Here is a 13,985-nt window from a genome sequence, read left to right as displayed (position 1 = left end):
ACACGCTGCTAAATATAGTCACCTGACTGCCCAAGATGACCCGGAAAGTAAGTATTATCACACAAGCAGAGAGAGAGAGAGAGAGAAGAAAAAAAACAACCTTAATACATTTAATGAAACGAATTACTCGCCCCAATCGGTCCCATTTATCTTTCTCATCCACCATGCTGGTTTCAGTTGATTTATAGCGTTGCTGTTATTATATAACGTATTTGAAGCCGATGCATGACTACCAAAAATCCCAGGAAATACCAAACACAAAACAGAGAAAACGAACATCATGCCTTCAAGTATGGACAATTCTTTACACGAATTTTTTAGTAGTACAGTCCTCCCTGGTTATAGTGCCATGGGGTTTTTTTCAGAACGGATTTTCGCAGTGCAAAATTCCCTGGTTATTACGACTTTTTTTAAAACGAGTTTAAATGTTTATTGCGCCAAATCCCGTTGTCGAAATTGGATAACATGAACTAACAAAGTACAGTTGCACATCAGCTATATATCTCACGCACACAATTATTCCTGGTGTTGAGTTTCATACAATCATATCGTTTATCTGAAGCTTGCGTTGGCCTCAACTGTCACTTGTGATCTCACGGGGGGCACGGGTGGGCCAGTCGTCTAAAGCGCCGTGATTCGCTGTGCAGAGTTGCGTCCCTTGGACACGCCAGAAACCTATGATTGTGGGTTCGAAAAACCCCGGATCGCCCCGATTATGTTTCTAGGTTTGTCAGCACCATACCCGTGCTCGTGTGTGTCACCGAAGTGGTAAACGTCTGAGACCTGTGTCACTTCGGGCTTTCCTCCCACATTAAGCTGACACGCCGTGATATAACTGGAATAGTGTTAAAAGCGGCGTTAAACCCAACTCACTCACTCACTCTTGGGATCCCACAGCTGTTGCGGACATGAAACGTACACAACTCGTCCCGGACAGACTACAACACGTGTAGAAACTGAATCAATGGTCCCGATAACCTCCTCCATACAGCCAGTCGATACTGATACCTTTACACAGCTGAAACCTTCCTTGTTTATCACGTACATATCAAATAAAACTATCATATTTTCTTTTAAATAAAGATGCCCGAGCCTCTTATCTACTCATGACAAACATATCAGTTACACCATGTAAGTGTGCAATCATTTGTTTACCATTGATCTATTAATCCCACCATAAGACGTAAATACTCTCAAAGTGCTTCACGCAGCTTCGAATGTATGTCAACGAGTATTAAGGTTTGAATTATTACTGCTTTTAATGAAAATAATTAAATGTTACGAAATGTTAAGAAATTACTTGGATATATATTTTAGTTGCCTTAGATGTTGTATTTGTAGATGTAGTTGTGACATATAGAAAACACTGATATCACATCGTTTAGCGTTTCGTTTAAGACTATTGTGCTTATATACATGTAGTGTGTGTGTGTGTGGCCGTTTGTACTAGTCCCGCTTTGTGTTGCCAGGCCACTGAAGTACCATGCCCCAGTTTAACATGAATATCCCACTCAGACACATTATACTGACTCCGAGCCGACAGTCATTGTTTTATCCCCTTAATGCAGGAGGCAGGGTAAGAACAAGTACCATATTTTAAACGTTACGTATCTTTAAATAACCTTTGGTATAACGCGACCATGAGATCTCTAGGCAGACGCTCTTTTTATTACACTGCGGTCAACATCAGTTCACTATATATATTTAGTTTTGTTACAAGATTTTCTTTTCTCCGCGAGTGAGTGAGTATGGGTTTACGCCGCTTTGAGCAATATTCCAGCAATATCACGGCGGGGGACACCAGAAATGGGCTTCACATATTGTACCCATGTCGGGAATCGAACCCGGGTCTTCGGCGTGACGAGCGAACGCTTTAACCACTAGGCAACCCGACCGCCCTCGCAACAAGCGGCGTCAGGCAACAAATTCTTTCTATGCAAATTGTTTGAGTGGCGGGTGCTAGATTCCATTGGGCTTAAAAAGCAGAAATTACATGCATTGAGCCAAGATATCCAGTGATGACGCCAGGTGTTCGCAAAAAAGGGTAAGCATTTCCTGCTCTTTCGGTAGCACTCGCCACTCACATAATTTGTATAAATATGTGACGTTCCTTAACAGACACTGAACTAAGAATATACGTTGAATGCGTTGTTGTGTAGCAGTGTGATCACATATTCCAGTGACCCGTGAATAGATCTTCAGCAACCCATGCTTGTCGGAAGAGGCGACTAACGGGATCGGGTGGTCAGGCTCGCTGACTTGGTTGATACATGTCATCGTATCTCAATTGCGTGGACCGATGCTCATAATGTCAACCCTCGGATTGTCTGGTCCAGACTCGATTATTTACAGACCGCCGTCATATAGCTGGAATATTGGTGAGTGCGGCGTAAAACAACAAACAAAAAACATATTCCAAAAGCACGCGTGTCTCAGTAGAGTGAGGTGCTGCAACATTCAATTCGGAGCCCTCAGCATGCCAGAATCCTATTCTCGTGGGTTAGAATCCCAGATTCGCCCTGTTTGCCAGCACCATGCCTGTGTTTGTGGGATTCATCTACAACCTGCGTCAACTCCGGCATTCCCCCACATAAAGCTTACACACAGTGGCATTAATGAAAGCCCACTCAAAAGAGGCATTTAAAAAACCCTCCACGCACTGAGGTATTTTACAACAGTAGAAATCAAAAGACACGGCCTTGGTGTTGATGAATTAGTCTACTCAGTGAACGATCGTTTGTATGCCTAAATGGCCTTACTCGTTGTAATTATTCAGATGGAAATACCACAGCGCCATCACCGCTCATATCATTCACCACATGGGCAACAACTGGTGCTAGTGCTGGTGCAGGTTTCTTGATCCTGGCCATCATAGTTATCTGTGTGTAAGTCAGTCTATCAAATATTTTCTGGTAGTTTTCGTCAACTGTGTTACTCTTCATGTCAGTATGTATAATCACTCTGGTAGACAAGTGACTTTCAGGTCGCTGTGAACAGTATTTCAGTTACGTCATGACTTTGAATGTTGGAGGCAGAGTGGCGGCCATATATGATGGATGGCCAAATATAATATTCGTGACACATCTTGGATTCATGTCTTGGGGAGGCAACTGTGTAAAGCAAGCCGCGACGCCTCGGGTAATTGGGCTGTCAATATAAGGCGATAATAATGCGATACTCATTCTTATTAAAAAATAACACACACACACACACACACACACACACACACACACACACTTTCCCTCTCTCACAAACATTACCGAAACATTGCGAGTTTTCCTGGAATGCGCGCATTAATATTTATTACGTCACAGGGTAAGTGATGTGTCAGTCGGACAGTGACAGTAGCCAATATAGTTCCAACTGAAATCTGTTTCCTATACAGTGGCGAAGCAACATATACGTAAAACAACAGTTGTTTTTAATTGCATTTCGCGGCAATCCTTCGGGCCGTCCGCTAGAGTAACTGCCCTTTGTCAAAGGGAAGCTACTCTAACCCTAGTCTATGAGACGTCACGGCCACGGTCAGACGTTGTTGACAGTCGGTCTGTCCTGTCATATTGTTAGAAGTGTAGTCAGATGTACACATAGCGACAAAACGAAACAAGGTAACAATTCAAACATATTTCGGCCAAATCCAACTATTTTAATTTGTGGAGAAGGTTTCAAGCCGCAGATGTCTACAAGCACAGATATGGCTACTGATCCCGCTTGGCTAGGCCTCGTGCCCTCGCAAAATTGTTTCGAAATTTATACCGCCAAAGTAGCAACAACTTATAAAATGCCTTAGCTACGCCACAGTTAGACACTGATTTTCAGTATATTAGACTGTTCTTTTGATAATGATAGCAATCATCCCTGTAGTTTATCCAGATTCCCGATGGTAAATTCTGACTCGATCGCCGAATGACGACGGCGACGACGGCGACGCCATGTTTGTTTATAAACAGTGAAAGTAGTCCCTACTTGACCTTTGATATTTGTATCTCTATCCGCATATGACCCCAACGGATATCGTTTTTATCCGTTGGCTTTATCCTGCCGAAAAACCTACCCATTATATGATAAATTTATATATCTTCTATCAACCACAACTGAAACATATCTTTGAAATTTATACATCTGTATATAATGAGAAATTTACCTATGTAATTAGAAATGTAATTACATGGCTTGTATCTAGTTGCATGTGCATACCATACTGCATGTAAATGTGCAATGGACAAGGTGCCTAGCTATATGCACGAATAAACGTCTAATATTATACGTTCGGCATTATTTTTCAGATTATGCAAGTCATCAAAAGTATCAGTATTTTGCGGACATCACTATACACGATCTCTCCAAGCTGTTCAAGTAGAACCCATGGAAAATGAACAGACTCGTATGTAGATACCAGGGTATACCGGATAACAGGGGATATCATCAACCACGTTTTAGCCGTGGCAATCACTGTAATTGTCCTTGCTGATTAAGGTGACTGAGAAGATATGCGGTGCATACTTACAACGGATTGTTTTATACCGTTTGCAGAAATGTAGTGTCAATAAACCTAGCCTGAATTGTAATACGTTTATATTATATTTCTGGTTTTGGGTTGCTCTTGGGTTTGGATAATTGGGTTTAAAATTAAGGAGTCCTCAGAAGATGACAAATCCCGCCCCCCCCCCCCCCCCCCCCCCCCCACGTTTGGATGATTAACGGTTTTTAAGATAATATGCTCTGGAAACGAAATACGGAAGGACACACACACGCACACGCACGCGCACACACACACACACACGCACACGCACACGCACACGCACACACACACCACACGCACAAAGACCCCACCCACCCCGCATTATGTGTCGGGAGGATAAAAGGTAGGAGATAATGAAATATTAATGTTATTGGAGCAAAGATAAGTGTTGACAACACAAAAACACATGCGATTGTTTTCACGTGCTGCACGAAGCAGCGCCACGCACGTGTGTTGGGTATCATTCCTGATTTAAACACTTAATGGAAGGAAAACTGCTGTAAACTGTCACAAGTCAGCATCGATTGATCCGAAACCAGACTCTACGAAATCGAGCTCAAACGGCGAATCAAACTGCTGAACACTTTCATCATGCTGATGGAGTACGAGTTAGGAGTCACACGAGTAGAAACACATCCTATCACATTGCCAACAGACGTCAATGGTGTACACAACGTCGAAAATGGGGTAATCGTCGTTGGGCACTTGATATTTTCAGATGAGTCCCAATTCACATTGCACTTCCTTCATAGGTGTGGTCGTGTCTGGCGACGTCGAAATGTCGGCGAGCCAAGGTCCTGAGATCTCATGACAGATTTGGCTGTGGATCGGGTATGGTGTGGGATGGCATCATTATGACTGAGCGAATCCCACTCCATATTGTGCAAAGAAGGGTCCCTTGTCCCGTTTGCAAGGCGTGTGGGTCGACGTTTTGTCTTTCAGGGCGACGATGCCCGTGTTCACCGTGCACGAATCGTCAATGCTCACCTCCAGCAGCACAACATCTATAGAATGCCATGGCCAGCAATGAGCCTGGACGTTCCGACATTTGACACGTCGTCTGGGACATGATAGGCAGACACGTGCGTCAACGTCATAGGCAGCCGAACACGTTGGCTGACTTTGGCCAGGCGCTGCAGAAGGAATGGGACAGACTCCCTCAAATCGCCACCACTGACACAACAGCTTTGAAATTTCCCTTCTTTCCCCTGTGATCCTTCAAGCTCGTTAACATCTACAGTCATACTTCACTACCGGTTGTCATGTGTTCCCAATTCGTTCATTCTTGTCATTCAACTATTATTATAAACTAATATCTCTTAGAATTTTGGAACTTTTAAGTTATTTCCGAGTATCCTCTGCTTTTGTAAGAGTATATATGTTCATGGAAACGAACAATATAAAAAATAGGGAAACATACTGTCAGTACATATACAATAGCGCGCATACACATTCAACACGTCAGAATTATATGGTGAGATGTGTTTGTGTGAAATGTTTCCAACGTGTATTTGGTAGACAAGGCTGGGAACCAATGATAGCATATGATTTTACTGGGTCGAAAACTATGTGATCCCCATATTCATTTCCATCAGAAACCACCTCCGTGGTCCAGTGGTAGAGCGTCCGCCCGGAGAGCAGAAGGTTCTCGGTTAGATCCCCGGCCGAAATGACGTTGAAATATTGGTACTTGTTGTTACCTTGTCTGGCGCTTGAAGTTGCGAGGTAGCCCATTGCTACCCGGTTTTTTTTCTTTTTATACAACATATACACATGAATATATATGCTGCCTCACCTTTATGTATCTTTAACAATGCGCTTCGACACACTAGACGTATACCGCGCGATACATGACAAGACAGATGTGTTTGGACCTGATTCACACTTGCTGATGGGATACAAATGAACCCTGGTCATAATTAATTTGTGTGTTCTCAATATGTATCCATGTCAGACACACTAAGAACAAATATACGTCCTTGAATGTCAGCAATAGTACATATATGTGATTGATCACTTTGTGAGAGTTTATATCTTTACAATATTGAAGCTATTCAGGTATGTTACAAAAGGTTTTGACGCTTTTATTATTCGACAATGCTATACAGAGCATAAAGGATAGACTTTCCTCGTTAGAGTCGTGTTAGGGGGCACGGATGGCTCGGTCCTCTAAGGCGCCGCGATTCGCTGTGCAGAGTTGCGTCCCTTGGGCACGCCAGAAACCTATGATTGTGGGTTCGAACCCGGTTCGCCCCGATTATGTTTCTAGGTTTGTCAGCACCATACCCATGCTCGTGGGTTTCACCGAAGTGGTAAACGTCTGAGACTTGCATCACTTCGGGCTTTCCTCCCACATTAAGCTGACACGCCGTGATATAATTGAAATAATGTTAAAAGCGGCGTTAAACCCAACTCACTCACTCACTAGAGTCGTGTTAATACAATTCAAATACACAACGGGTAACAGAAACGAATAATTTGGAATTTCTATTCTGTTATCTAAGACACGAGCAAAAATTTTGATATCAATGGTTGTTTCAAAACATTTCATGGTAAAAGCACAAACCCAATCACACTTGTCTGTCACAATGACTTCCGGGTCCTTTTGAAATAAATCTTATTTTAGTATTGAAGTTTGCGCAGCTATTTCTGTAGTGTAATCGCTACAACATCATGGCGTGGTAAGTCTTGTAACCTTTCTCTAGATCGTGTTATTGTTATACGCATATAAAGTCATTATTAATCCCCTAACAACTAGTATATATTTGTAGAAAGTACTTTGCTACCGTTTTATATTTAGACTTATTCAGCCCACGTTTTTTTGCCTTGATGGCCATTGATGAACCTGTTTCAAAACCACATCACATATCACGATGTACCGAATATCAGGTCGTTTATATAACAGTTACTGTATTCATATGGCAATTGACAACATATTGAAGACAGTCACGTCTATCATTTGGCCGTCAATGCCATGATGCAATGCCGTCATTGAAGCTGGTTCAGACAAAATCGATATTTGTCAACCTGCACGTGTCAAATGATATACAGTAAACTACGGTTATAACGAACACTCTTATAACGAACTGACGGATATAACGAACTTACTTTTTGGTCCCGACTGTTTGCTGTAGTTATGCTGTATATATGCTTATAACGAACTACGGTTATAACGAACTAAAATTAGTAGTCCCTTCCAGTTCGTTATAACCGTACTTTACTGTAGTTTGAATCAATTGATTAAAATCTCTTCTATTCTTATGATGTCTGCGTGTGTAAATGTACCCACGTTCCTTTCTAGTCAATGTTAAACATATTTCATTTAACAATTGATCACATAATGATAGTTTCACACCAATCTAAGCCAAATCTCAACCGAATTCATAAATCATCTTTTCGAGGGAGGTTTCAGTGATTATCGTTTGCTGTATGTATATATATGTACATGTATATGTCATAGTTGTTTCTTATGTGTAGGGTGTGATCTATGTTGCAATGACATTATTATATTATTACTAGTACATGTGTGCATTCTAAACTGTCTCTAATGAATCCCCAAACGATTAGTATACACACTTCATATTTCACATTCCTCTCGTCAGTGTTACATTACCGTCATAACAACTACTTCGTGACCAAAGCAGAGATGTTACTGTAAGGGGAACTATTTCCGAGAAATTTCTAAAAGTAAAACCATCGCATAGAAATTGTTTTGAATAATTATATCCTTATACGTGTATGCAGGGGTGGCTGAAAAGTTTTATGGACTGTGTTGCTATTTTTTTTTATTAACATTAACATCCCTGCACACACTTCCGGGTGGAGTACCTACTGTATTGGCAGTTTGACATATGGTGAATCCTCGAACATTCATTTATTTATTAATTGATTATTTTATCACCATTTTCCTTAGTTGAGCAGTTGGAGGTCTTCCTGATCTTGGACGATCTTTGAGGCTCCTTCTTTTCCCCCATGCCCACCTCTTAACAGTGGCAAACGTTGTATACCAGGAATATTGCTGAGTTCGGCGTTAAACAACACAAAGACACACAAACACACATAACGACAAGATATAAACCTCATATTTAACAACAATTATTCAGATGCTATTGAGACATGATGTATCATTATGTCCATGAGTTATGTAGTCTATAACGATAACATAACTTTTAGATTACTTTTCAGGATGTCCTTTACATCATTTTCCTCGGTACTGCCGAAATGAATCTCTTATATCATAATAAGTACATTGAGGTATGATTATTTTGTTTGTGTACATTTAAACATATTGAATTGAAGATGCATTGGATTGACTCATATTAGCTATTATGAATGGCAAAGACGTCTCATTGGATCATCTCTATAGTTAACGTTTCATTCACAAACTGTCGTCTCACAAGCTGCGGAACATTACTTCCAAACAGGAATGGATGAGTAAATACTAGTATGCAGATCCACACACCAAGATCTGGTTTGGAGAAAGAGACATACTATTACTAACACTGAATTATTCATCGTTAGAATATACCCGAATCCTGAAAAGAGAAAGAGTAGAATACATTTAACAGCAATAGATGATGCTGAAGAGCAAAAACAATTTCATTTCCTTTTTTTAGAAAGCTTCATGAGAATATACACCAGTGATTCATTGTCACATTACATAATTAAAACAAATCTAACGATTGTAGACCTGTTATCAAGCTGGGTTAAAAAACGTCTTCTCTAATACACCACCTTTATACCTTTGACATATTAAACTTGAACAGCGGTGTGTTATCGATATACGTATATCACACTTTGCGGTAACATACATACTCACGTGTATAAATGTCCATATTTGTAAACATCTTAATATTCATGCGTATCATCAATAGCAATGTTCCATGCCGAATATTTATTTTTTTACAGGTGTTGCATAATTGTTGATGTGTATCAATGTCATCAATCAATCAAAATAAAGGCTCGTTTTGAAAAGAACATTTGTATAATGTTCTTCTAATTTCTCACATACAAATATGAACAAAAGATCATTTTTTCTTCCGTATCACATTTGTGGTGACCCCACTATTTCAACGTAGAAATGGTTTATGTTTCCTTGTAGGTGTATTGTTAAGTGCCACATTGCTACATAATGACACGATATGAACCAAGACAACAATGACTTTTCACTTTTGTTCCGTGTCTCGTGAATATTTTGTAAATTTGAGGAAGAAAAAAATTGTTTGCGACAACACCATTGCTTGGTATGTCTCATTACTTTATTCTAGAGCTTGTTGTCATCATAAGACTGTCATCGTCATTGGTTGGGAGGTATAAATAATATATGTGTACATGTACAAACATACAAACAGGGATTCATTACTGGCTAGGGTAACATTGATGTGAAAATGCTCCTCAATGCTTACGTGTTTCAACTATGAATAATAAGATTTACGAGGTGTCACCGTTGCAGCTTTACATGGTTCAAATAGGTAATCGATATGTTTATTATTTTGTCATGACCAAAGAATGGGTATCCGGGGTTAAGACAATGCCTGAATACGTAGAAAAAAAACATATCATTACCGCCAAACAATAAAGACTTACTGCACTAGCCTTTTTCCCAATATGTTCAGTTTAGTTTAGAAACCACCTACCTGCCTTACATAAAATTGTTGGATGTGTAGTATATGATATTTACCACTTCTATGCTAATTTCAAATAAATAAAAGCGACAAAGCCCTTTCCATAACCTGCTGAAAACAGAGTCCGAATATATCCTGCTATACAATTCCCACTATAAAAATACGACCCCTGGAGGTTTGGACCCCAAAATGTGACACATAGCTATAGGCTACGAAAGGAATTGCGAAAAGGGTTTATGGTGGTATGTAGGGGAGCCTTACGCGTTTGATCTGAAATGAAAGTAAGCATTATGTATTGTCAGTTGTGTTAAACATTACGTTTGATGAGCGTATGAATTTATCCTTTAACTTAACTTATCCTTCTTCTTATCCGATAGTCTCCATCATCTACCACGACATTTTACGTCTATGAAGATTTCTAGCATTTTCAAATCAACAGTTTTCCTATGCAAATTCCTTAACCCTGAACTTGTACTAATTATTTACTACAATCTATGTTGGTCAAATGTGGAATAAAGGACACGAATTTTCAAGAGCATATTACTATATCTCAAAACTTGTGTTCACTTCGCTCGTCACGATATGGCTGAAATATTGCCGATGTGACGTAAAGCATTAAGTCACTCACTGTGTTCACTTCATCGGTTGGCCAATGACAATTCCAAAGCCTTGAACTCACATTAGTCATTGGCAATCTTGTCGGAGTGTGTTCCATTTTACACTTCTGTTGTATATTATCTCATTTACTATTGGATGACTATTGTTACGTATACTGAGCAATAATGTCCCTAAATTTCTTATGCATCACGGAGATGCAGTCTTGAGTAGTTCATGGTATCACGCTTTCTGCATGGAGACTCCGCTCATTCGGTGCTGTCGGGTACATTAAACCGGGAATAAGTCCGATAACCTCTGAATGTGACCACTATATGAACATTTACTGTTTGCATGAACCCCATTACACTGAAATAATGTGTCATCATCCTTGGGAACTTTCGCTCCAGTGATATGAAAGAACAGGATAATGATAACGAACGATAACGATAACGGCCAGCTGATAAACACAACAAATGATGAAATGATGAAATGTTATTGAAATCAATGTTTCATTTCAGGTACAGTTTGTGGAGATATTGTATGATTCTTTTCGCTGCCTACCACGGTATGTTCTCGCATACAGTTTTTACAATTAGAGATAAGTATTCCCGAAATGTCCTTAAAATCATAGAGAAGTTATTATCCATTAAATGTTTCATGTCTTCCTGTACTGTCAGGACAAAGTGGAGATAATTATGGATAACAACTTCTTTATTTACTGTAAAGGCGACGTTCCGGTATAGATCCTTATACCGTTGTCCAGACCCTTGTTTGACAACGGTATGAGGATCTATACCGAAACGTCTCCTTTATTCCGTCATCCTCAACTTTGTCATCCGTCAACTTCTAAGTAATGCCTATCAAACAATGCATTCACAGTCAAGGAATCCCTAAAATATGGAGCATTTATAAAAATCAAAATATTTATTCTTACCTCATAAAAAAATGTAACAATCGAAATCACTTACTTCATATACATAAAGTTCGTTTCGATTGATATAACACTGATGTAATTATAAAAGTGCATATGTCGTTTTGAAACAGGGGAGGATTCCAAAGGAATATATATCACTCACAAAATATTATTACTGTTATCTGCTAGTCACATCAAAGCACATAACACTCTTTCATTGTTATTTGACCAAAGACATTGTCTGACAATATATTTCTTGCATTCACAACAACGGAGGCAGTTCCAGCGATTTCTAACCTGCTAGGTTACCTAGGGAAAAGCTGTCCTGTGAGCTGTTTGGAAGGAAAGTGCACATTTCTTGACGATGGAGGCATTGACTGCACCTATGGATGTAACGATGGCTACATGGGGAAAATGTGCAACATCCAATGTATGCACAATTGCTCGAAATGTGAGCGAGAATATCGAGATGACTGTATCAAGTGTGATCAGGGTTACTTTGGCAAACTATGTGACAAATGTCCAAATGCATGTGGCGAACAAGGATGCTATGATAACGGTGTCTGCAAGAAGGACTGTTCAGCAATTAATGTCTGTGGTGATAAATGTTTACCAGGATGTAAGATATGTAACGACACATTAGGTAAATGTCAGGAGTGTGCCAACAATTTCATGGGAGAGAACTGCGAGACCCCCTGTTCAGACAATTGTCGCTCTATCTGCTCAACACAGAACTGTCTGTCCCAATGTGATAGAGACACGGGTAGATGTTTACATGGATGTAAGCCTGGTTCCTGGGGAGAGCGATGTGCAGATCTGTGTAGTCCGAGATGTCTTGACCAAAACTGTAATCAAATATCAGGACAGTGTGTTCAATGCATCAGAGGCTACCATGGCTCTAAATGTCATTTGCCATGTGTAAACTGCAAGGAAAGCGGTTGTCTTAAAACGACAGGCATATGCAAGAACTGTGATGCTGGGTACTATGGACTCACCTGTACTCAAACCTGTCTCAACTGCTCCTCTGACGTCTGTGATCGGATCAGTGGACTTTGTAGTAATGTATCCATGACCAACATAATAGGTAAGAATATTAAACTCCATTTGTTGAAATTAATCTTCCAGACTGAGTTTCAACTGTTCATCTGACGTCTGTGACCTAGTATATAAGTGATTCAATAGCTTGATGATGTGTCAACGCCATCGGGTCATTACGTCAGATCAGATATTGTACGCTCCCGATCCGTGCAGGTTGCGCTTGCAACAAGAATGATATGCCATATAGAGATGCCAAAACATGAAAGCAAACCTGGAAACATAATCGGGGCGAACCGGAATTCGAGCAACACTCATAGGTTTCTGGCGTGCCCAAAGGACGCAACTTTGCACAACGAATAGCGTCGCCTTTGACGTCTTAGCCAACCCTTTCTCCTTCGACTCTAGTACTCATATCTACGTCTGTACATGCACGAGCGAAATATCCTATAAGTAAAAGACACAGTTACATCGCCGTCATTTCAATGCTACTGCATGTGCAATTAGTTCAAACTAAAAGTAATTACATGTTTCAAAGGAAAGATATATAACAAATACCTTGAAATATAAGACAGTTGACCATTCTTCATGCTACTAAACGTACACTCATGTTGCAGATGACAGCAGCACAATTAGCTCGGCTGTACCTCGATATTTACCTGCTATATCTTCTATTACATTGGTAATAGCAGTCTTTGGTGCGGTCGCCTTCATAGTGATCATCATTCTTGTTTATCGGTACGTAACTAATGTATCTTGGCGTACTTTACTTTGTTTTTTTGTTTGTTTAAGGCATCACTCAGCAAAACATAACGACGGTCTGTAAATAATCGAGTCGGTACAGTCGAGTGATTGACATTATGAGCATAGATCTACGCAAATGGGATACAATGACATGCGTCAACCACGTCGGCGAGCCTGATCACCCGATGCGGTTAGTCGCCTCTTACGAGGAGCATGGGTTGCTGAAGTTGAATTTTAACCCGTATCTTCACGGGGAAGTTCACTTTGTTTAGGATATAAAACAATGTGTAATCTACCACAGTCAGAAGCATCTAGTGAGCAATGTTAGGTCCTGTGATGACCTGTGTCATCTTATGTGATGTAAGCGTAATATGTAAGTCTTATCGTAAGCCACAATTTCAAAAAGTCTATTTACGATCAAGGTGGTTGTCTTATGGTTATCAAGGCGTAGGTAGAGATGACAAATCGTTTCGATCCGTGGTATTATACGTGAATTCGTGATTTATAGAAAAAGAAGAATTGCAGGCCATGGCTTTAGCTGAAGATCAGA

At 40.1% G+C, this 13,985-nt stretch overlaps 1 protein-coding gene and 1 long non-coding RNA gene across 2 annotated transcripts; both read left to right on the top strand.

Moving 5' to 3' along the window:
- Positions 1-1,081: 1,081 nt before the first annotated feature.
- LOC124136262 lies at positions 1,082-4,539 on the top strand. Its single transcript, XR_006861327.2, has 3 exons — positions 1,082-1,131; positions 2,777-2,885; positions 4,287-4,539. It is a non-coding gene; the product is annotated as an uncharacterized LOC124136262 (long non-coding RNA).
- Positions 4,540-11,277: 6,738 nt separating this feature from the next.
- On the top strand, positions 11,278-13,794 carry LOC124136263 (scavenger receptor class F member 1-like). Its single transcript, XM_048399198.1, has 3 exons — positions 11,278-12,740; positions 13,309-13,429; positions 13,737-13,794. The coding sequence occupies exons 1-3, from the start codon at positions 12,062-12,064 to the stop codon at positions 13,792-13,794; spliced, it is 858 nt and encodes a 285-aa protein (XP_048255155.1). The 5' UTR covers positions 11,278-12,061.
- The last annotated feature ends 191 nt before the right edge of the window (positions 13,795-13,985 follow it).

The sequence above is a fragment of the Haliotis rufescens genome, unplaced genomic scaffold (genome assembly GCF_023055435.1).
Source record: "Haliotis rufescens isolate VD_foot unplaced genomic scaffold, xgHalRufe1.0.p SCAF_2, whole genome shotgun sequence".
NCBI classification, from domain to species: Eukaryota; Metazoa; Mollusca; class Gastropoda; order Lepetellida; family Haliotidae; genus Haliotis; species Haliotis rufescens.
This window is presented reverse-complemented; position numbering and strand designations above follow the sequence as displayed.